The 16,277-nt window shown below is 43.9% G+C and overlaps 1 protein-coding gene across 3 annotated transcripts in view; it reads right to left on the bottom strand.

The window, feature by feature from the left end:
- Positions 1-71: 71 nt before the first annotated feature.
- GLT8D2 (glycosyltransferase 8 domain containing 2) overlaps positions 72-16,277 on the bottom strand; it is a 46,810-nt gene continuing 30,604 nt past the window's right edge. For 2 of the 3 annotated variants that reach the window (XM_040491046.1, XM_040491047.1), the window contains 7 exons: positions 15,783-15,954; positions 10,295-10,412; positions 8,982-9,066; positions 8,242-8,354; positions 5,918-6,084; positions 4,504-4,616; positions 506-678 (listed from right to left, as the gene is read on the bottom strand). In XM_040491046.1, coding sequence (XP_040346980.1) covers positions 506-678; positions 4,504-4,616; positions 5,918-6,084; positions 8,242-8,354; positions 8,982-9,066; positions 10,295-10,412; positions 15,783-15,954 — 941 coding nt within the window. Of the gene's footprint in view, positions 679-4,503; positions 4,617-5,917; positions 6,085-8,241; positions 8,355-8,981; positions 9,067-10,294; positions 10,413-15,782; positions 15,955-16,277 lie in introns of all 3 variants that reach the window. The other variant, XM_040491048.1, reaches the window with a different exon arrangement.

Raw genomic sequence — 16,277 nt, 5'->3', positions numbered from 1 at the left:
TGCCCCTTTACGCCTCAGATCCGTCTACCTTGTGTTATGTTTAAGGCATTGAATAATATATGTACTGCAAATCATTTAAAAATCTGCATATCTTTTATTTTTACATACATTCATGTTTTAAATGTAGTTTGTTGTTTTACAAAAGACAAGACTGGCAACCTGTGAAAAAATACCTATGTGTGAAAAACACATTGAGAAATTTTAAAAACTTGTGGGTACAGGTTGTCATTGAGAGTTAAGCAAATTGATTGCTGAAACCTAGGTGGGTTTATTTCCTTCCAACAATATATCTCACTCACATCATCTTGATTTCCATAATTACCACTTACACTTAAGGAATCAGTACCTACGTAATCCAGGGTACTATTTGCCCACAGTAGTCTTTGTGTTTTACATTGTGGATCATTTGTACCAAAGGTACTGTTCATAAAGAACAATGATATAGGAGGGCTATAAATGGACAATTCCACATTTTTATACAGGGAATATATAAAATGTCGTTACATCAGCTGCTGTGGTGATTGAGTTTAAATATCCCTGCGGGGTCAGGAACAAACCAGCTTTCCCATAAGTCGTTGTGAACACTAGGGAAGTCCCAGGGTTTATGTCTTCCATTCCAGTGGAGTAATTTTGCTTCCTGCAGAAAATGCTCCGAATATCTGGTATCTGGATTCCAGCCTTCATTGTATTCAGAAGAAAATAATAGGCTTGTTAGAAAGCAAACTTTTTATATTGAATGAGTACAAGTTCATTATTTAAAAAATTAAGCGAATCAAAGAGTATACATGGAAGAATTTACCACCTCCCCTAAATCTCCAAAATAACCACTGTTAGAGTTTCTCATGAAATCCTCCTACAAATATTCTACCTGTATGCCAGTGTGTGTGTGTGTGTGTGTGTGTGTGTGTGTGTAATATAGCACATGTGGAGTTACTGAATTGTTTTTAAATGTTCATTTTTGAGAAAGAGGGAGGGAGACAGAATCCAAAGCAGGCTCCGTGCTGTCAGCACAGAACCTAATGCGGAACTCGAACCCACGGACTGTGAGAGCATGACCTGAGCCAAAATCAAGAGTCAGATGTTTAACCGACTGAGCCACCCAGTCGCCCCAAAGTTACTGAATTATTTTTAATGGCTACATGGAATGCATATATAATCATTTATTTTTTATTTTTTAAAGTTTTTTTTTTTTTCAACGTTTATTTATTTTTGGGACAGAGAGAGACAGAGCATGCACGGGGGAGGGGCAGAGAGAGAGGGAGACTCAGAATCGGAAACAGGCTCCAGGCTCTGAGCCATCAGCCCAGAGCCCGACGCGGGGCTCGAACTCACGGACCGCGAGATCGTGACCTGGCTGAAGTCGGACGCTTAACCGACTGCGCCACCCAGGCGCCCCTATAATCATTTATTGAGTTCCTTATTAAGGACATTTAGGTTGTTCCTGTCCCCTCACTAACATAAGCAGTGGCACAGTGAACAGGCTCCTGTGCAGGTTTGTGTGTGTCTACAGATACATTTGTGGGGTAAAGCCTTGCAGATGGACTTGCTAGACTGAAGGGCGCATATGCCTTTACATTTTGATAAGAGGTTGCCAGATTGTTCCCAAAAGAAGTTGGATCAGTTTCCCTCCCACATAGAGTTTATAGGAGTTCTTGTTTCTCTGCATTTTCCCTCCTTAGTGTGTACGACGACATTTTCCTGTAACAGTCGTGTTTTTACCTTATGAAGCGTGACAAAGAATAATATTCACTTTTTAACACAAAACTATCTCCATTTGAATATTATTCCACTCATAAGGAGTCAGGGTGTGTTTATCCCAAAATTGCCAGAGTATTTTTAGAACCTCTCTTCCAGAAGTGCTTTAAGATCTTGAGAACGTAATTTTTTTGATATCCTCTATGATGTTAAGTTTTCTTCCTATGAAAGGAATTTGACATGTTTTTTAAAAATCCATTAAGGAAAGAGAAGGTGGTGAATAGCTGGAGTTGTGTTATTCTAGCTTAACATATGATACAAGAAAAATAAAAATAAAAATCCATCTTCCGTTATTCATAAACATAGCTGTGAAGGCAGTTACAGAAGAGAAGCTGGGTGTTTCAGGCTATGGTTATGTAACTGGAATAATTATCAACTTTCAGAGAATCTATACAAAGGAAATGTTCATTTGGGAAGAAGCACCTTAATTTTTTTCTTTAATGTTTATTTTTGAGAGAGAAAAAACACAAGTGGGGGAGGGACAGAGAGAAGGAGACACTGAATCTGAAGCAGGATCCAGGCTCCGAGCTGTCAGCACAGAGTCCAACACGGACCTCGAACTCACAAACTGGGAGATCATGACCTGAGCCAAAGTCGGACGCTTAACCGACCGAGCCACCCAGGCGCCTCTATTTTTTTTTAATGTTTATTTGTTGTAAGAGAGAACACAAGCAGGGGAGGGGCAGAGAGAGAGGGAGAGGGGGAATCTCAAGCAGACTCTGCTTTCAGCACGAGCCCCACACAAGGGCTCAATCCCGTGAACCATGAGATCATGACCTGAGGTGATAAGCTGGATGCTTAACTGACTGAGCTGCCCAGGCACCCCAGGAGGAAGCAACTTAGAGTCTTCACTGAGTGAGACATCATCTCTCTGCTCCATGATTGGAGGATTCTATATGGGCTTGCAGTTTGCTTTAGCTAAATACGTTTCATAAATTTTTTATGTCTTAAGCCTACCAGCTTAGACCCAGACTTAATACCCATTAGTGTTACATTGCTTCCTGCTTCCAAAACACTCTAAAGCCAAATCATTTTTCAAATGATTTCTGTGTAGATTTACTTTGCAGACTTCCCGGATTCCAAAACCTTCCGCACAGATGTAGTCTCTGTTCTACAAAGAGAAATGACTTCTTTCTCTTGGGAAGATTCTGCCCCTCCCTACTTACCAGCTAGATATTTCATGAAATGTGAGTGAGTCTCTGTTCCAAGATCATAGAATGCTCTAACCTTATCCATTTAAGCTCCGCATAGCTGTTCCTACACATTTTTTGTAGACCTACAACTTTGATGAGCTTTTCTGCACATTGATTACAGGGAAATGTTGATATTTGACCTAATAGGGAACCTAACATTATAAATCAGATGGGACACTAGAATCCGTAACTTGCCTGTGTTGCTCCTGTGTGCATACAGAAAATCGAGGAGGATTCTGGTAGTAAGGCAGAAGCAAATCTATACAGAATCCTTAAAAGGAGACTGGAGCCCAGCTTCAATGGCTTTATGTGTCCTTTCTTTTAAAAGGGAGAGTAAGGGACATATATACCACCTTGCAGATTGTTCTGAGAATTAGAAATAATATTCACCTTTATCACCAGAACCTAGCCCATTTCTTGACAATGTAGAGGGTACTTAGTAAATACACATCCATAATCTATTGTCTCCAATTCTAAAATAATCTTCAAATGTCTGAAAACAAAAGGATTTTTTAACTTTTTTGGTAGCAAAACCTAGATCCCACTCAGGGTATTGCATAACATAAATATATGCATTACATTACATTTTTGAAATTCAAAACCTTTCCAATTTCTTTTTTTTTTTTTTAATTTTTTTTTTCCCAACGTTTATTTATTTTTGGGACAGAGAGAGACAGAGCATGAACGGGGGAGGGGCAGAGAGAGAGGGAGACACAGAATCGGAAACAGGCTCCAGGCTCTGAGCCATCAGCCCAGAGCCCGACGCGGGGCTCGAACTCACGGACCGCGAGATCGTGACCTGGCTGAAGTCGGACGCTTAACCGACTGCCCCACCCAGGCGCCCCAAAACCTTTCCAATTTCTAAACAGGTCTGGCCCAGTGCTTTTGGCTAAGGGATTGTGGCCGTGTGTTTGAATGTATGTGACCGTCTTCTGGGCCAAGCTGTGTTCTAAGCAATTTACATGTATTAGGTAATTAGCTTCAGTTTACAAATGGAGACACTAAGGCATAGAAGGGTTGAACAATTTGCCCAACATGGGTAATAGCAGAACTGGGATTCCAGTCCATACCCAAGAGTCTGCATGCTTGTGGTGAAGAGTGAATGCAAGACATGCTACACAATCAGGAAACAACTTCTTTTTAAAAGATAAGCCTCCACCTATCTAAACTCCTCACAAAACACGGTGTTAATTTGTTCAGTTTTGCCCACTGCAGGCTACTGCAAGAGGGCAATAAAGGCGAAGTGGAAAAGTTTTGACAGTAAAGGCTTGTTGTAAGAATAGCTAATGTTTATCGAGCACCTACCATATGCTAAGCGTGAGTCTAATTGCTTTTCTAGAAACACATTCCTAGAAACACACCTCAGGAAGGCCAGTTTTGTCAGCTGCATTTGTAGACTGAGCAGCGGAGGTTAAATAACGTGTCCAAGATCACCTCCAACATCACCCGGAGGACTGGATCTCAGGAAGCTGGTGTTATATATAGCACACTCTCCTCGCCTTGTGCTCGCAGGTCTAGAATGTGCACATTTGTGTTGTCTTCCTAAAATACTTACCCAGGTGCCGTATGTGCCACAGGGGGTTGATGGTGGAGTATTTCCCATGAAACACGATCAGCATCGGGGAGGTGGCCACCCCTCCTCCCAGGGAGCTGCTGTAGAGATTTTCCCTAAGAAATGGAACAGAAACTCACCATTTGGCCTGGAGCCCCACAGACTCCTATAAAGTAGAATCTACTAATTTTGAAAGATGTGAGACCATCTCTCGCTGTATAATAAGACTATGGTTTTTCACTTGCCCCCAACTTTTTATTTTGAAAATTGTCAGACAACACAGAATTGTAAGAAGGATGCCATGAACCCCATACCATCCACCTAGATTTACAGCGTAGCATTTTACCATTTTCGTTTTTATCCTTTTTTAATGGCAAATACTGAAGATCAAATTCTGATCCTACATTATTTAGAATAACTTTACTCACAAATTCAAAGTTATGGTGGTATTGAAAATATCCAGATAGCGGGGCGCCTGGGTGGCTCAGTCGGTTAAGCGTCCGACTTCAGCCAGGTCACGATCTCGCGGTCCGTGAGTTCGAGCCCCGCGTCGGGCTCTGGGCTGATGGCTCAGAGCCTGGAGCCTGCTTCCGATTCTGTGTCTCCCTCTCTCTCTGCCCCTCCCCCGTTCATGCTCTGTCTCTGTCTCAAAAATAAAATAAAATGTTAAAAAAAATTAAAAAAAAAAAAAAAGAAAAAAAAAAGAAAATATCCAGATAGAAAAGACGAACAGGAAGTACAGTGAGATGATAATTGCGGTTGTGTTACAGGGGTTTTTCCCCCCATATTTTAAAACTTGGATGATGAAAAATGATACATTTTTAAAAACTCAACTTCCAAAACCAAAGTTGAGTTTATAAAATAATTCTTTTTAAGTTTATTTATTTTGAGAGACAGAGAGTGCGAGTGGGGGAGGGGCAGAGAGAGAGGAGGAATCTCAAGCAGGTCCAGTCTGTCAGCACAGAGCCTGAGGTGGGGCTCGAACTCACAACACTGTGAGATCATGACCTGAGCTGAAATCAAGAGTTGGATGCCCAACCGAGTGAGCCACCCAGGCACCCCAGAGTTTATAAAAAAATAATTCTTCAAAACAAATTATGTAGGAAGAAACTCAACTGAGAAATGGTTTTCAGTGGAAAAGGTTCACTAGGATTCTGGGAGAAGACTTAAAGTCACATTACTAATTCATTAGAAAAAATGTTTGTATAATGAGATTGTGCAGGATCTCGGTTCCGCTGACATACCGTTTGGGGACAGATTCCCATCTGCTGTCCCCAATCTTTCTCACCCATGCCTCTGTCAGCAAATCTGACCTAAGAGGTCTATGAAATATTTCTAACCCCTGAGATCTGCATAGAAAATTAATTATGCAGTTTTGTCCCCAAGCCAGGAAAATGGTAGAAGGGTTTACACCTACTCCACATTTTTTTGCATCCATTTCTCCAGTTGTTTGGTGATACGTTGATGCTTCCATTCCGTCATGTTGGCGACAATCACGCCGGGATTGAAAGAGCACGTGCTGGGGCTTATGCCAAGGTCTTTTATGGTCTTCTTCCTATAGTCCAGATAGCCCATGTATGTATTCTGTAAAGGAACAGGATATGCCTTTGACCAACACATCTTTTGTTTCTGGAAAACGATCCTTTTCTTGAAACCATTGGGCAGCGTTTCTGGGTTTCCTCCTGTGTCACAAGCCATTTCCTAGTATCCTTTGCTGTTTGTCGTGTTTCCCCAACCTCGAAAGGCCGAGTGCCCCCTAGTCTCCTTGCCTGCACCTGTTCCTGTCTCTAGTACGAGCTCCCCAGACAGCCTCATCCGGTCTCGTGGCCCAAAATACTATCTGTGCAGCCAGCCTTGACCTCTCCTCTGGATTCCCAAAGCCTGCTACATCTGTTGGCAGATACTGCGTCTCCTTCTGGATGCTTAACAAGGCAGCTCTACTTACATCCAAAAACTGATCCTGATCCTGATCCTGGCCGGAACTCGCTTCCCCACAACCCGCCTACCTCAGTTACCGGCAACACTATTCTTCCAGTTACTTGGGCAAAAAACCCAGGGCCATTACGTCCTCCGTGGCTCCTTCACACTCACTTTGCATCCAAATCTGTCAGCAAGTCCTGTTTGTCTCATCTCCCAAAATATATCCATAAGCCAACCACTGCCTGTGCTGCAGCCTTCCCGGTCTGGGCTGTAATCCCCACTCACAGGACGTCCGCGAGCCCCTCCTAAACTGTTCCTGCTTCCACCCTTGTCAACTTCACTCTGTCTCTATGTTATTCATCTGCTCGAAGCCTCTCCAGTGGCTTTCCGTCTCAGTAAAAGGCAGAGTTCCTAAGATGTGTTGCCGTGCCCTAGGCCATCTGCCCCCAGCGCCATGACCTTTCTAGCCTATTCTCACACCGGTTCCCTCCGCCACCCTGACCTCCTTGCTCCTGCAATAAAAGAAAGACACACTCCTGCTTCAGGACCTTTGCACTTGCTGTTACCTCTTCTTGGAATGCTTTCCCCCTAAATATCTGCTGAGCTAATCCCCTGACTTCTTTTACGTGCAGGCTCAGCGACACCATGTCAGGGGAGCCTTCCCTGATCACCCAATTTAAAATACAACCCAATCTGCATCCTGATCCTCTGTTAAATATTTTTTATACGGTCTTTTCCCACTAACATGTAAACTTCACAAAGGCAGGCATTTCAGTTTTGTTTACTGTACTGCTGGTACCTAAAACAGTGCCAGCACCATGGTAAGCACATGGGTGGTTGTGGAGTGGCTGTGATATGAGGCGGGACATTACTGTTCCACCCACACAGGCTGTCACAATCCACCTCAAGCTCAGTGCGATGCCCACGCACCACATGGAAATCATGGACACGCTCGAGCAGTTTCCATGTGCCAGCCTCTGTTCTAGGAACTTTGCACACATTACCTCGTTAATCGCACAGTCACTTTACACGCGTTGACTAATTTAATTCTCACCATCACTCTACGAGGGAAGTACTGTTATTACCTCTGACAACCGAGGGAGACCCGCACGGCCACGCACTTGCCCAGGGCTGCAAACCTACTAAGGGGTGGAGCCAACCTGTTGACTAAGGTCCCAGGCCTCAAAGTATGTCACACCTCTACTGTCAACACGTCTAAAATGATGTCCTGGAATTTTGTTTAAAGAACAGCATTTGATTCCTAATAACACCTTGTATTTTAAAGCCATCCTTTTAGTTTCAGTATTACAGACAGGTTCGACTTCCCTCATTTCCACCAGGGTAAGTTGCTCTCTACCCTTGAGCAAAATCAGTATTTTCCTCTGTTGAAAGGAAAACACAAAAAAAGCAACGATCAAAACTCTGACAACAGAGCCAAAAGTCCAGGGACTGTCTTACGGGAAACCCCATCTCGGACAGGGGTGGTTGCAGCCACTTAGGTAACACCTGTCACTTCTGGAGCATTACTGCAGGCTGGAGCTCTGGCTTCGTGTGATTTCATCACAGCTCACAAAAACCAAATGAAACAGGTACCGTTGTCGCCATGTGTCAGACAAGCAGAGAAGGACTTGCAGGGCTAACTTGCCCCAGAGTCGGTACACACGGAGCTGGGGCCGAATGGACAGCCTGGGCCCTGTGCTGCGCTCCAAGGTTAGATGATTGTGCGCTGCGGGGAAGGGAAGGGAAGGGAAGGGAAGGGAAGGGAAGGGAAGGGAAGGGAACAGCAGAGCGAAGCCAGGACCTCCAGGCCAGCGAGCCCACCTGCAGCCCCACAAATCTGTTCATGTCCTGAGCGGAGGGCAAATCGCAGTCATCCGAAAAAGCTGCCGCGTGGCCCAGGGCCAAAGTGGTGTCATAGAGTTCCTGGATGTCACCTGAATTCAGAAAACACCAGTGGCTTAAATATTATAGCATTTGGTTTTGAGCTAGATAGAGCCTTAGATTGTCCAACAGTCCCTGATTTTGCTATGGAGGAAAAGTATGTGATCTCAATTTCGAGTGGCCTGGCGATTTACTTAATAACATAGTTTGTCTCAATTCAGAAGGCCACTTGATGATAAGCTCAGATCGGCACTGGCTAAATGTCTTTACTTCCGTTGCCATGTAGAGACCACACCAGTGCTTAGCTTATTTGCATATGAGAGAGAGAAAGAGAGAGCAACACTTAGACACCAAAACGTAGCTCACTTTTAAGAATGTCGTGAGGGAGACTTTATTCCTCTACATTTTAGGGATGCAGAGAAAGGAGAGGCTACTGAGCTATTTATTACCGACTTCAACAGTGAGAGAGTGGCTCTCAGTCAACTGGACTGTCCAGGGAAGTGAGTTATCAACCCCCGTTTTCAAAACATCCCCAAATTTATAACAATACTGTTCTCCCATCTTGAATACGCAGCCACAGTCGCTGGGCATCTAGCTACTTGGAAACTGAAGGAGATAGACAGTTATTCTACTTATCGGCTGCTCCTTTTCCGAGTGTTCTTGGCAGTCGGCGTGTATACCTTGTACGATTACGTCATCGTCCAAATAGATGACTTTCTCATGTTGATGGATAAGCAGAGGGAGATAAAAGCGGACAAAGTTCAGCTGTTAAAACAACAGAAAAAAAAGTGATGGTGGGGAAGAGGCATATGGCTCAGTGTCTTCTAGTGCTCTTATGGGGGTGGCTTTGACCATGGCCTCAGTTCCGCTCCAGGTGTGGAGCAAAATAAAACAGTCCATAAAGATGCCTCGCTGCAGCTTCCTGATTCCAAGTTATCCGGGCCCCGGGCTGCAGCTGATGCTGGCCCATCAGTGCCCTTCTAGACCCAAACCCTCATCTGCCGAGACTGTGACATGACTTGGGTCTCCGTGAGCCACTGTACTGGGAGTCACGGAGGTTTCCTGGTCAATCTTTTAGGACACGAAGTGCCTGCCCTCCTCTATACTAGTAATTTGATTACCGTCAACTAAATCAGCCTTACACACACACACACACACACACACACACACACACAGGACACAAGGGCACAGGGGCACAGGGGCATCATCCCAACCACGAGCTCAACCTCTTAGCTCCCTGGACCAGAAAAAAGTCAGACAAGCATGAGCTGAGGGTGAGAGTCATATGGTTTCATTAGCCATAACACTATCGAACCCAAAGTTCTAGCTCAGCTCACACTCTGATAATAAATATAAGGAACTGGGGAAAGATAACGTCATTAGAGGGCATAGAATTCAGTACATTTTCAAGGACGGATGTAACAAGCATATGCAGAAAGCAGCTGCATTTTCTGTGAACCTGCCATCAATACTACTCTTCATGCAAGAGAGTCCCTTTAGTAAGAACTCTTGCAGTAAAATACCTTAAGATTCCCAATTCTAGGGAAAAAAAGCGGTGTCTCCTGAAAATATTACCTTAGTTGACACTATGAGGTATATCATCTATCACGCTACTGGTTTTCCTTAGCTGCCGGGATACTTGGGTTAAATTCAACGTCCAATTACAGCACACATAACACGTTGTCGGTTGGGAATACTTTTCCTGGCCTCACTATTTGGCCCCTACCCCCAACCTCTACAGGCATATTCACACACAGAAATGCATCCTACGTTTTCTCATGCTTCATTTCTGCTTGAATAGCTTCATTTTATTTATGAGAACCATCTTAAATCCTTCCGGAGCAGGTGACTTATAAATTATAAGCAAGCAGACCTTGGTGGAGATCTGACACTGCTTCCAAAATATTCTGTCTGCATCCCAGTGGCCAGTGCTCCCCACTGAGCAAGGGTCTCACCGGAGACTGTCCCCAGCACGTGCGCGATTCCTACTCACAGGCTGGAGCAATTCTGGCCTTGATGAGTCCGGTCTGACCTTCCCCTTGAGGACTATCGGGTTGAATTCCACGATTTTAAAGTTTATTTCTCTTAGTTTAGAATGTTCAATCCATTTTCTAAAGAGATGACAACAAACAAACAAAAAACACCTCTAGCATATACACCTCCAACCTTTTGCCTCAATTTCCCTATTGCCTCAGAGTTGATCTGTGGCCTCTTTCGAAAGTTACAAATAAAATGTGTATAACCTTAGTAGAGTTTAGTCTATAAAACCTTCTGATTTTTTTCCCCCCATCTGGTCTGGCTTCCGATCTTTCCTCTTTTTTTTCTTTAATTCACGTAACTCTGCAAAGGAAATGAAGCAAAACAGTAATAACCAAATAGCTCCCCAGATCCACATAATCTCCACAGGAAACCGGGAGAACAAAATGTGTTCCTTCTTCCTCACAAAGCATCTGCGGGTCCTGGTCCCTGTTTGCCACGGGGTTACCAGATTTTGTCAACGGATGAAGCAGGACATCCTGGATCTCCTACCTGCCTTCTTCCTCTGCTATTTCCACTCCAAGGACGATTTGAAGTGATCCTGGCCTCTTTGTCTCTGTCTCTCCATGTTCCCGACCTTTCCTCGCTTCCCGCCTTCCCCTCCTCCCTCCCCCCGACCCTCTCCCCCCATGTCTGCTCAGTCGCACACAGTCTGCGACTATCTTTTATCCAATTCATGATACAATTCTTGGCAGAAATTATCTCAAAACAATTGTTAATGACCAAAGCCACACATGGTAGCATCTGTTGTTGCTCAAAAGTTGACAAATCAATCCTTGGAACAAAATTTAGATCTGCAAAATTTGAACCATAAAAAGCAGCCATTTACACAATGTTAAATGTCAATTATATTTCAAATCCGGAGGTGGGGAGAAGTCACGTCAATGAGAAAAAGATAGACAACCCTACTGAAAAACTGGCAAGAGACTTGAACGCGCAAATCTAAGTAGCCAAGAAACGTGTGAAAAAAAGTGCTGGGCGGTGGGGGGACCCTGGGTGGCTAAGTCAGTGAAGCATCTGACTAGGCTCAGGTAATGATCACGCAGTTTGTGGGTTCAAGCCTCCTGTCAGGCTCTGTGCTGACAGCTGAGAGCCTGGAATCTGCTTCAGATTCTGTGTCTCTCTCTCTCTGCCCCTCCCCTGCTTGTGCTCTCTCTCTCTCTCTCTCTCTCTCTGTCAAAAATAAACATTTAAAAAAGAACATTTAGAATTTTTTTTAAAAAGTGCTCAATCTCATTTAAAATGAAGGAATCTCAAGTTAAACCATGATGAGATAGCCCTGGACACCTATCAGGATGGCAAAGTTAAAAAGACTGACCATACTGGGGCGGCTGTGTGGCTTGGTTGGTTAACTGTCCAACTCTTTTTTTTTTAATATTTATTTATTTTTGAGAGAAAGAGAGATAGAATGTGAGCGGGGGAGGGGCAGAGACAGAGGGAGACACAGAATCTGAAGCAGGCTCCGGCCTCTGAGCTGTCAGCACAGAGCCCGACCTCACAGACCATGAGATCGTAACCTGAGCTGAAGTCGGACACTCAACTGACTGAACCACCCAGGTGCCCCAACTCTTTTTTTTTTAATGCTTATTTATTTTTGAGAGAGCACGAGACATGGGGCGGGGGCGGGGTGCAGAAAGAGAGGGAGACACAGAACCCAAAGCAGGCTCCGGGCTCTGAGCTGTCCGCACAGAGTCCAACGCAGGGCTCGAACTCACAAGCCGTGAGATCGTAAACTCAGGTGAGGTCAGACGCTTAACTGACTGAGCCACCCAGGCACCTCAAGTGTCTGATTCTTGATTTCGGCTCAGGTCATGATGTGGGCTGACAGTAGGGAGCCTGCTTGGGAATCTGTGTCTCCCTCTCTCTCTGCCCCTCCCCTGCTCAAAATCTCTCTCTTTCTCTCAAAGAAAAGAAATAAACATTAAAAAAAAAAAAAAAACCTGACCATACCACATTGGGTGGTGGTTGTTACATGGGTATGTTTACTTTGTGATGACTCACTAAACTGCGCGCAGAATTTACGCAATTTTCTGTTTTTGTATTATACTTCACTGAAAAGAAAGTTTTGTTTTATTTTGTTTTGAATAATGTAAAACGGTCTAGTGGACTAGACAACCAAGAGCTGGGAAACAGTCCCTGCTCAGATGTCATCAAGCCCTGGAACCAATGCCCTTCTGTTCGAGTACAAACCCTTGCTCAGACCATATGACACAAGCCACCCTTTGGGGCTTGGTTATCTGCTTTTCATACCCATAGATAATTACCCATAGCCTGTTAACAGCAGGCTAAGTGAAAAATCTGCAAAATAAATGAGAAGAAGAGTGAGAAATGAGACAGAAAATCTAGAACGTGTACATAAGCCCTCAAAACCCACAGGAGCCAAAGACCATTTAGATTAGGAGTGAGTGTCAGCCACATCTCAGTTTCTCCTAAACCAAGGTGCCAAGACCTAAAAATCGAATTGTAAAAGTCATGCATAAATAACATCTTCAGGGGCCTGCCTGGCACGGTCGGAAGAGCATGTGACTCTTGATCTTGGGGTCATGAGTTCAAGCCCCATGTTGGGTGTAGAGGTTACTAAAAATAAGTAAACTTAAAAAATAAATACATTCTCCTTCTGAATAATGGAAATAACACTAGAAATACCTTGAACTTCCCATCATCACTGCTCTCCCCAATCCATCCATCCTCCCCAGAGACAGTCACTGCTGGCAGATGGAGATCTTTCGGGTCTTTTTCTTTGCAGAAACACATATATGTACATGTACACATTTATGGTTTGGTTTTTTTTTTTTTTTTAAGATTTTGTTTTTAAGTAATCTCTACACCCAACATGGGGCTCAAAATCACAACCCCGAGATCAAGAGTCACGTGCTCTACTGACTGAGCTAGCCTGGTGCCCTTGGTTTTTTGATTCTTTAAAAATATTTTATTTATTTATCTATTTATTTATTTATTTTTGAGACAGAGAGAGAGCATGAGCAGGAAAGGGACAGATAGAGGGGAACAGAAGACCTGAAGTGGGCTCTGTGCTGACAGCAGCCAGCCTGATGCAGGGCTTGAACCCACAAACTGTGAGATCATGACCTGAGCCGAAGTCGGGTGCTCAATCGACTGAGGCACCCAGGCACCCCCAGTTTTTTTATTGTTTAAAGCTACAAGGTGAATGTTTATGGCCCCCTGCCCCCAAATTCATGTGTTGAAACCTAATCCCCAGTGTGATGGCATTTGGAGGTGTGGCCTTCAGAAGGTGATTAGGTCATGAGCGTGGAGCCTTCAGGAATGGGATGAGTGCCCTCATAAAAGAGACCCCAGTGAACGCCTCTACCCCTCCCACCACGGGAGGACGCAGCAAAGACACAGCCCTTCATGAACCAGGAAGCAGGCCCTTCCCAGGTATGGAATCAGCCGATGCCTAGAGCTTGGGCTTCACAGCCACCAGAACCGTGAGAAATACTTTTCTGTTTTCACAAGCCACCGGGTCTGTGGCATTCTATTACAGCAGCCCGGATGGCTTAAGACACTCATAAAATGGTTCACACTATATGAGACGTAGTGAAACTTTCATCTTCACATAACAGCATGTCCCGAGGATCTTCTTTGTCAGTATACACACATTGCCTTCTTTTTGCCAATTTACGAAGCGTACATTATTTTAAAAATTTTCTTAATGTTTATTTATTTTTGGCAGAGAGAGAGCATGAGTGGGGGAGGGGCAGAGAGAGAGGGAGACACAGAATCCGAAGCAGGCTCCGGGCTCTGAGCTGTCAGCACAGAGCCCGACTCGGGGCTGGAACTCACAGACTGCGAGATCATGACCTGAGCCGAAGTCGGAAGCTCAACCGACTGAGCCACCCAGGCGCCCCGAAGTATACATTATTTAAACAAGGAATAAGTGTGTCTATTTTCCTGCACTGGATATTGTTGTCCTATTAATTTTTACCAACTCGATGAGTGAAAAATTATGTCACTGTTGTTTTAATTTGCATTTCCCTATTAGTAACACGGAATACGTTTTCACGTTTGTTGACCATTTGTATTTTTTCTTCCGTGACTTGTCTGTATTGTATGCGCATTTTACTACCCGATGCTTATATGTTTAAAAGTTTTTTGTAAGAATTCTTTATATTCTTTGGATAGTAATCCTTTGTCTGTAATACATGTTGAAAATGTTTTGTGTAATTTATTGTGTGATTAATTTCACTTACAGTGTTTTTCATCATTTAAAAATTTTTAAATGTTATGCAGCCAAATCTGTCCATTTTTTTCCTTGTGATTTGTGGGCTCACAGAATCACTTTCCATAGCAAAATTATATAATTATCCTGCTTTTTTATAGTAATTTAAAATTTGATTTTCTGTTTATTTCTTCTAACTCCGTTTCCAACTTACTTTGTAGTGTGTTGTGTGATAGGAAAGAGATCACTATGCAGTTCAAAAGTTAGAATTAGTGATCATTCTGGGTCATATTAAAATACTATATTAATATCCTCCCAGGTTAAGAAAGCAGAAACTGTTAATTTTTTGTTTTGTTTTGTTTTGTTCTGTTTTCAGAGAGAGAGGGCGTGCACACGCATGCGTGTGGGGGAGGGGCAGAGGGAGAGGGAGAGAGAGAATCTCAAGCAGGCTCCATGCCCTCTGAGCCCAACAGAGGGCTCCATCTCACAACCATGAGATCATGACCTGAACCAAAATCAGGAGTTGGACACTTAACCGACTGAGACACCCAGGTGCCCCCCATCTTTTTTTTGTTTTTGTTTTAATTTTAGAGAGAGAGCGAGGCAGAGGAGAAGGGCAGAAGGAGAGAGAGAGAATCAAAGCAGGCTCCACACTCAATGCAGAGCCCAACACAACCTTGGGATCACGACCTGAGCCCAAATCAAGAGTTGGACACTCAACTGACTGAGCCACCCAGGCACCCCAAGATAAACTGTTTTAGAAAGACTTCTGGGGCGCCTGGGTGGCTCAGTTGGTTAAGCATTGGACTCTTGACTTCAGCTCAGATCATGATCTCACGGTTTATGAGATCAAGTCCCATGTTGGGCTCTGTGCTGACAATGTGGAGCCTGCTTGGGATTTTCTCTTCTCCTCTCTCTCTGCCTCTCTGCTCCTGCTCTCATGCACGTGCTCTCTCTGGAAACAAATAAATATTTAAAAAATAGAGAGAGATTTACACACAACCTGCCTAAGGCTTGTAGTTCTTTAGGTCATTAGCCAATTCACTTCAGCAGAATGATGCAATGCCCAACCAGATTAATGAGACTTTGCTGGAAACTTCCTTAGCTATACCACACATTCATCAGGTCACCCAGTAAACCTCAGGTCATCCCCTCATTAATTCAAATGACATTCATCAAGCCCAAAACAGAAGGAAATGCATTTAAGGAAAGATAAGGAAGATGAAGAGAAAGTTGAAAACTCCCAAGTCTATAGTACACAAATTACCGGATTCGAGACAGAGTGTTCCGGAGTCCAACGACATAGAACAGAATGTTGGCGTCGGTGTTGCTGTAGATGCTATTGATGGCAGCCATGGCGGCACCCATTCTCCCTGCAGCAGCACAAATCACCACAGGAATCTCATCCTCCATTTCCTCAGGAGCCTCAGAGTCATCGTCTGGAAACATCACAATCACTGTCTTAGAACATGAAGGAAATTCATAGTAGAACCAGTTCAAATTGTCTCCCACACTCCTGGGAGAAGACGGCATAGTGTGGAAGAGACTGCCAACCATTCTCCAACATCCAGTCTCTTCTTCTTTCAGAAATAGAACATGGGGTGGGGCGGGGGGAAGAAATACAACATTGGAGTTTTAATTTTAGCTGGCATCTAGCCAACCACTAAGAACAGATTTCGGAGACTCCCTAGCAAGTGTGCATGATCAAGTTATGACCAACGGAAGGTTAGCACAAGTATGTGTGTGATTACTGGATTTGCCT

This window comes from Herpailurus yagouaroundi, unplaced genomic scaffold (assembly GCF_014898765.1).
Source record: "Herpailurus yagouaroundi ecotype Mexico unplaced genomic scaffold, PumYag 182, whole genome shotgun sequence".
Classification (NCBI taxonomy): domain Eukaryota; kingdom Metazoa; phylum Chordata; class Mammalia; order Carnivora; family Felidae; genus Herpailurus; species Herpailurus yagouaroundi.
This window is presented reverse-complemented; position numbering and strand designations above follow the sequence as displayed.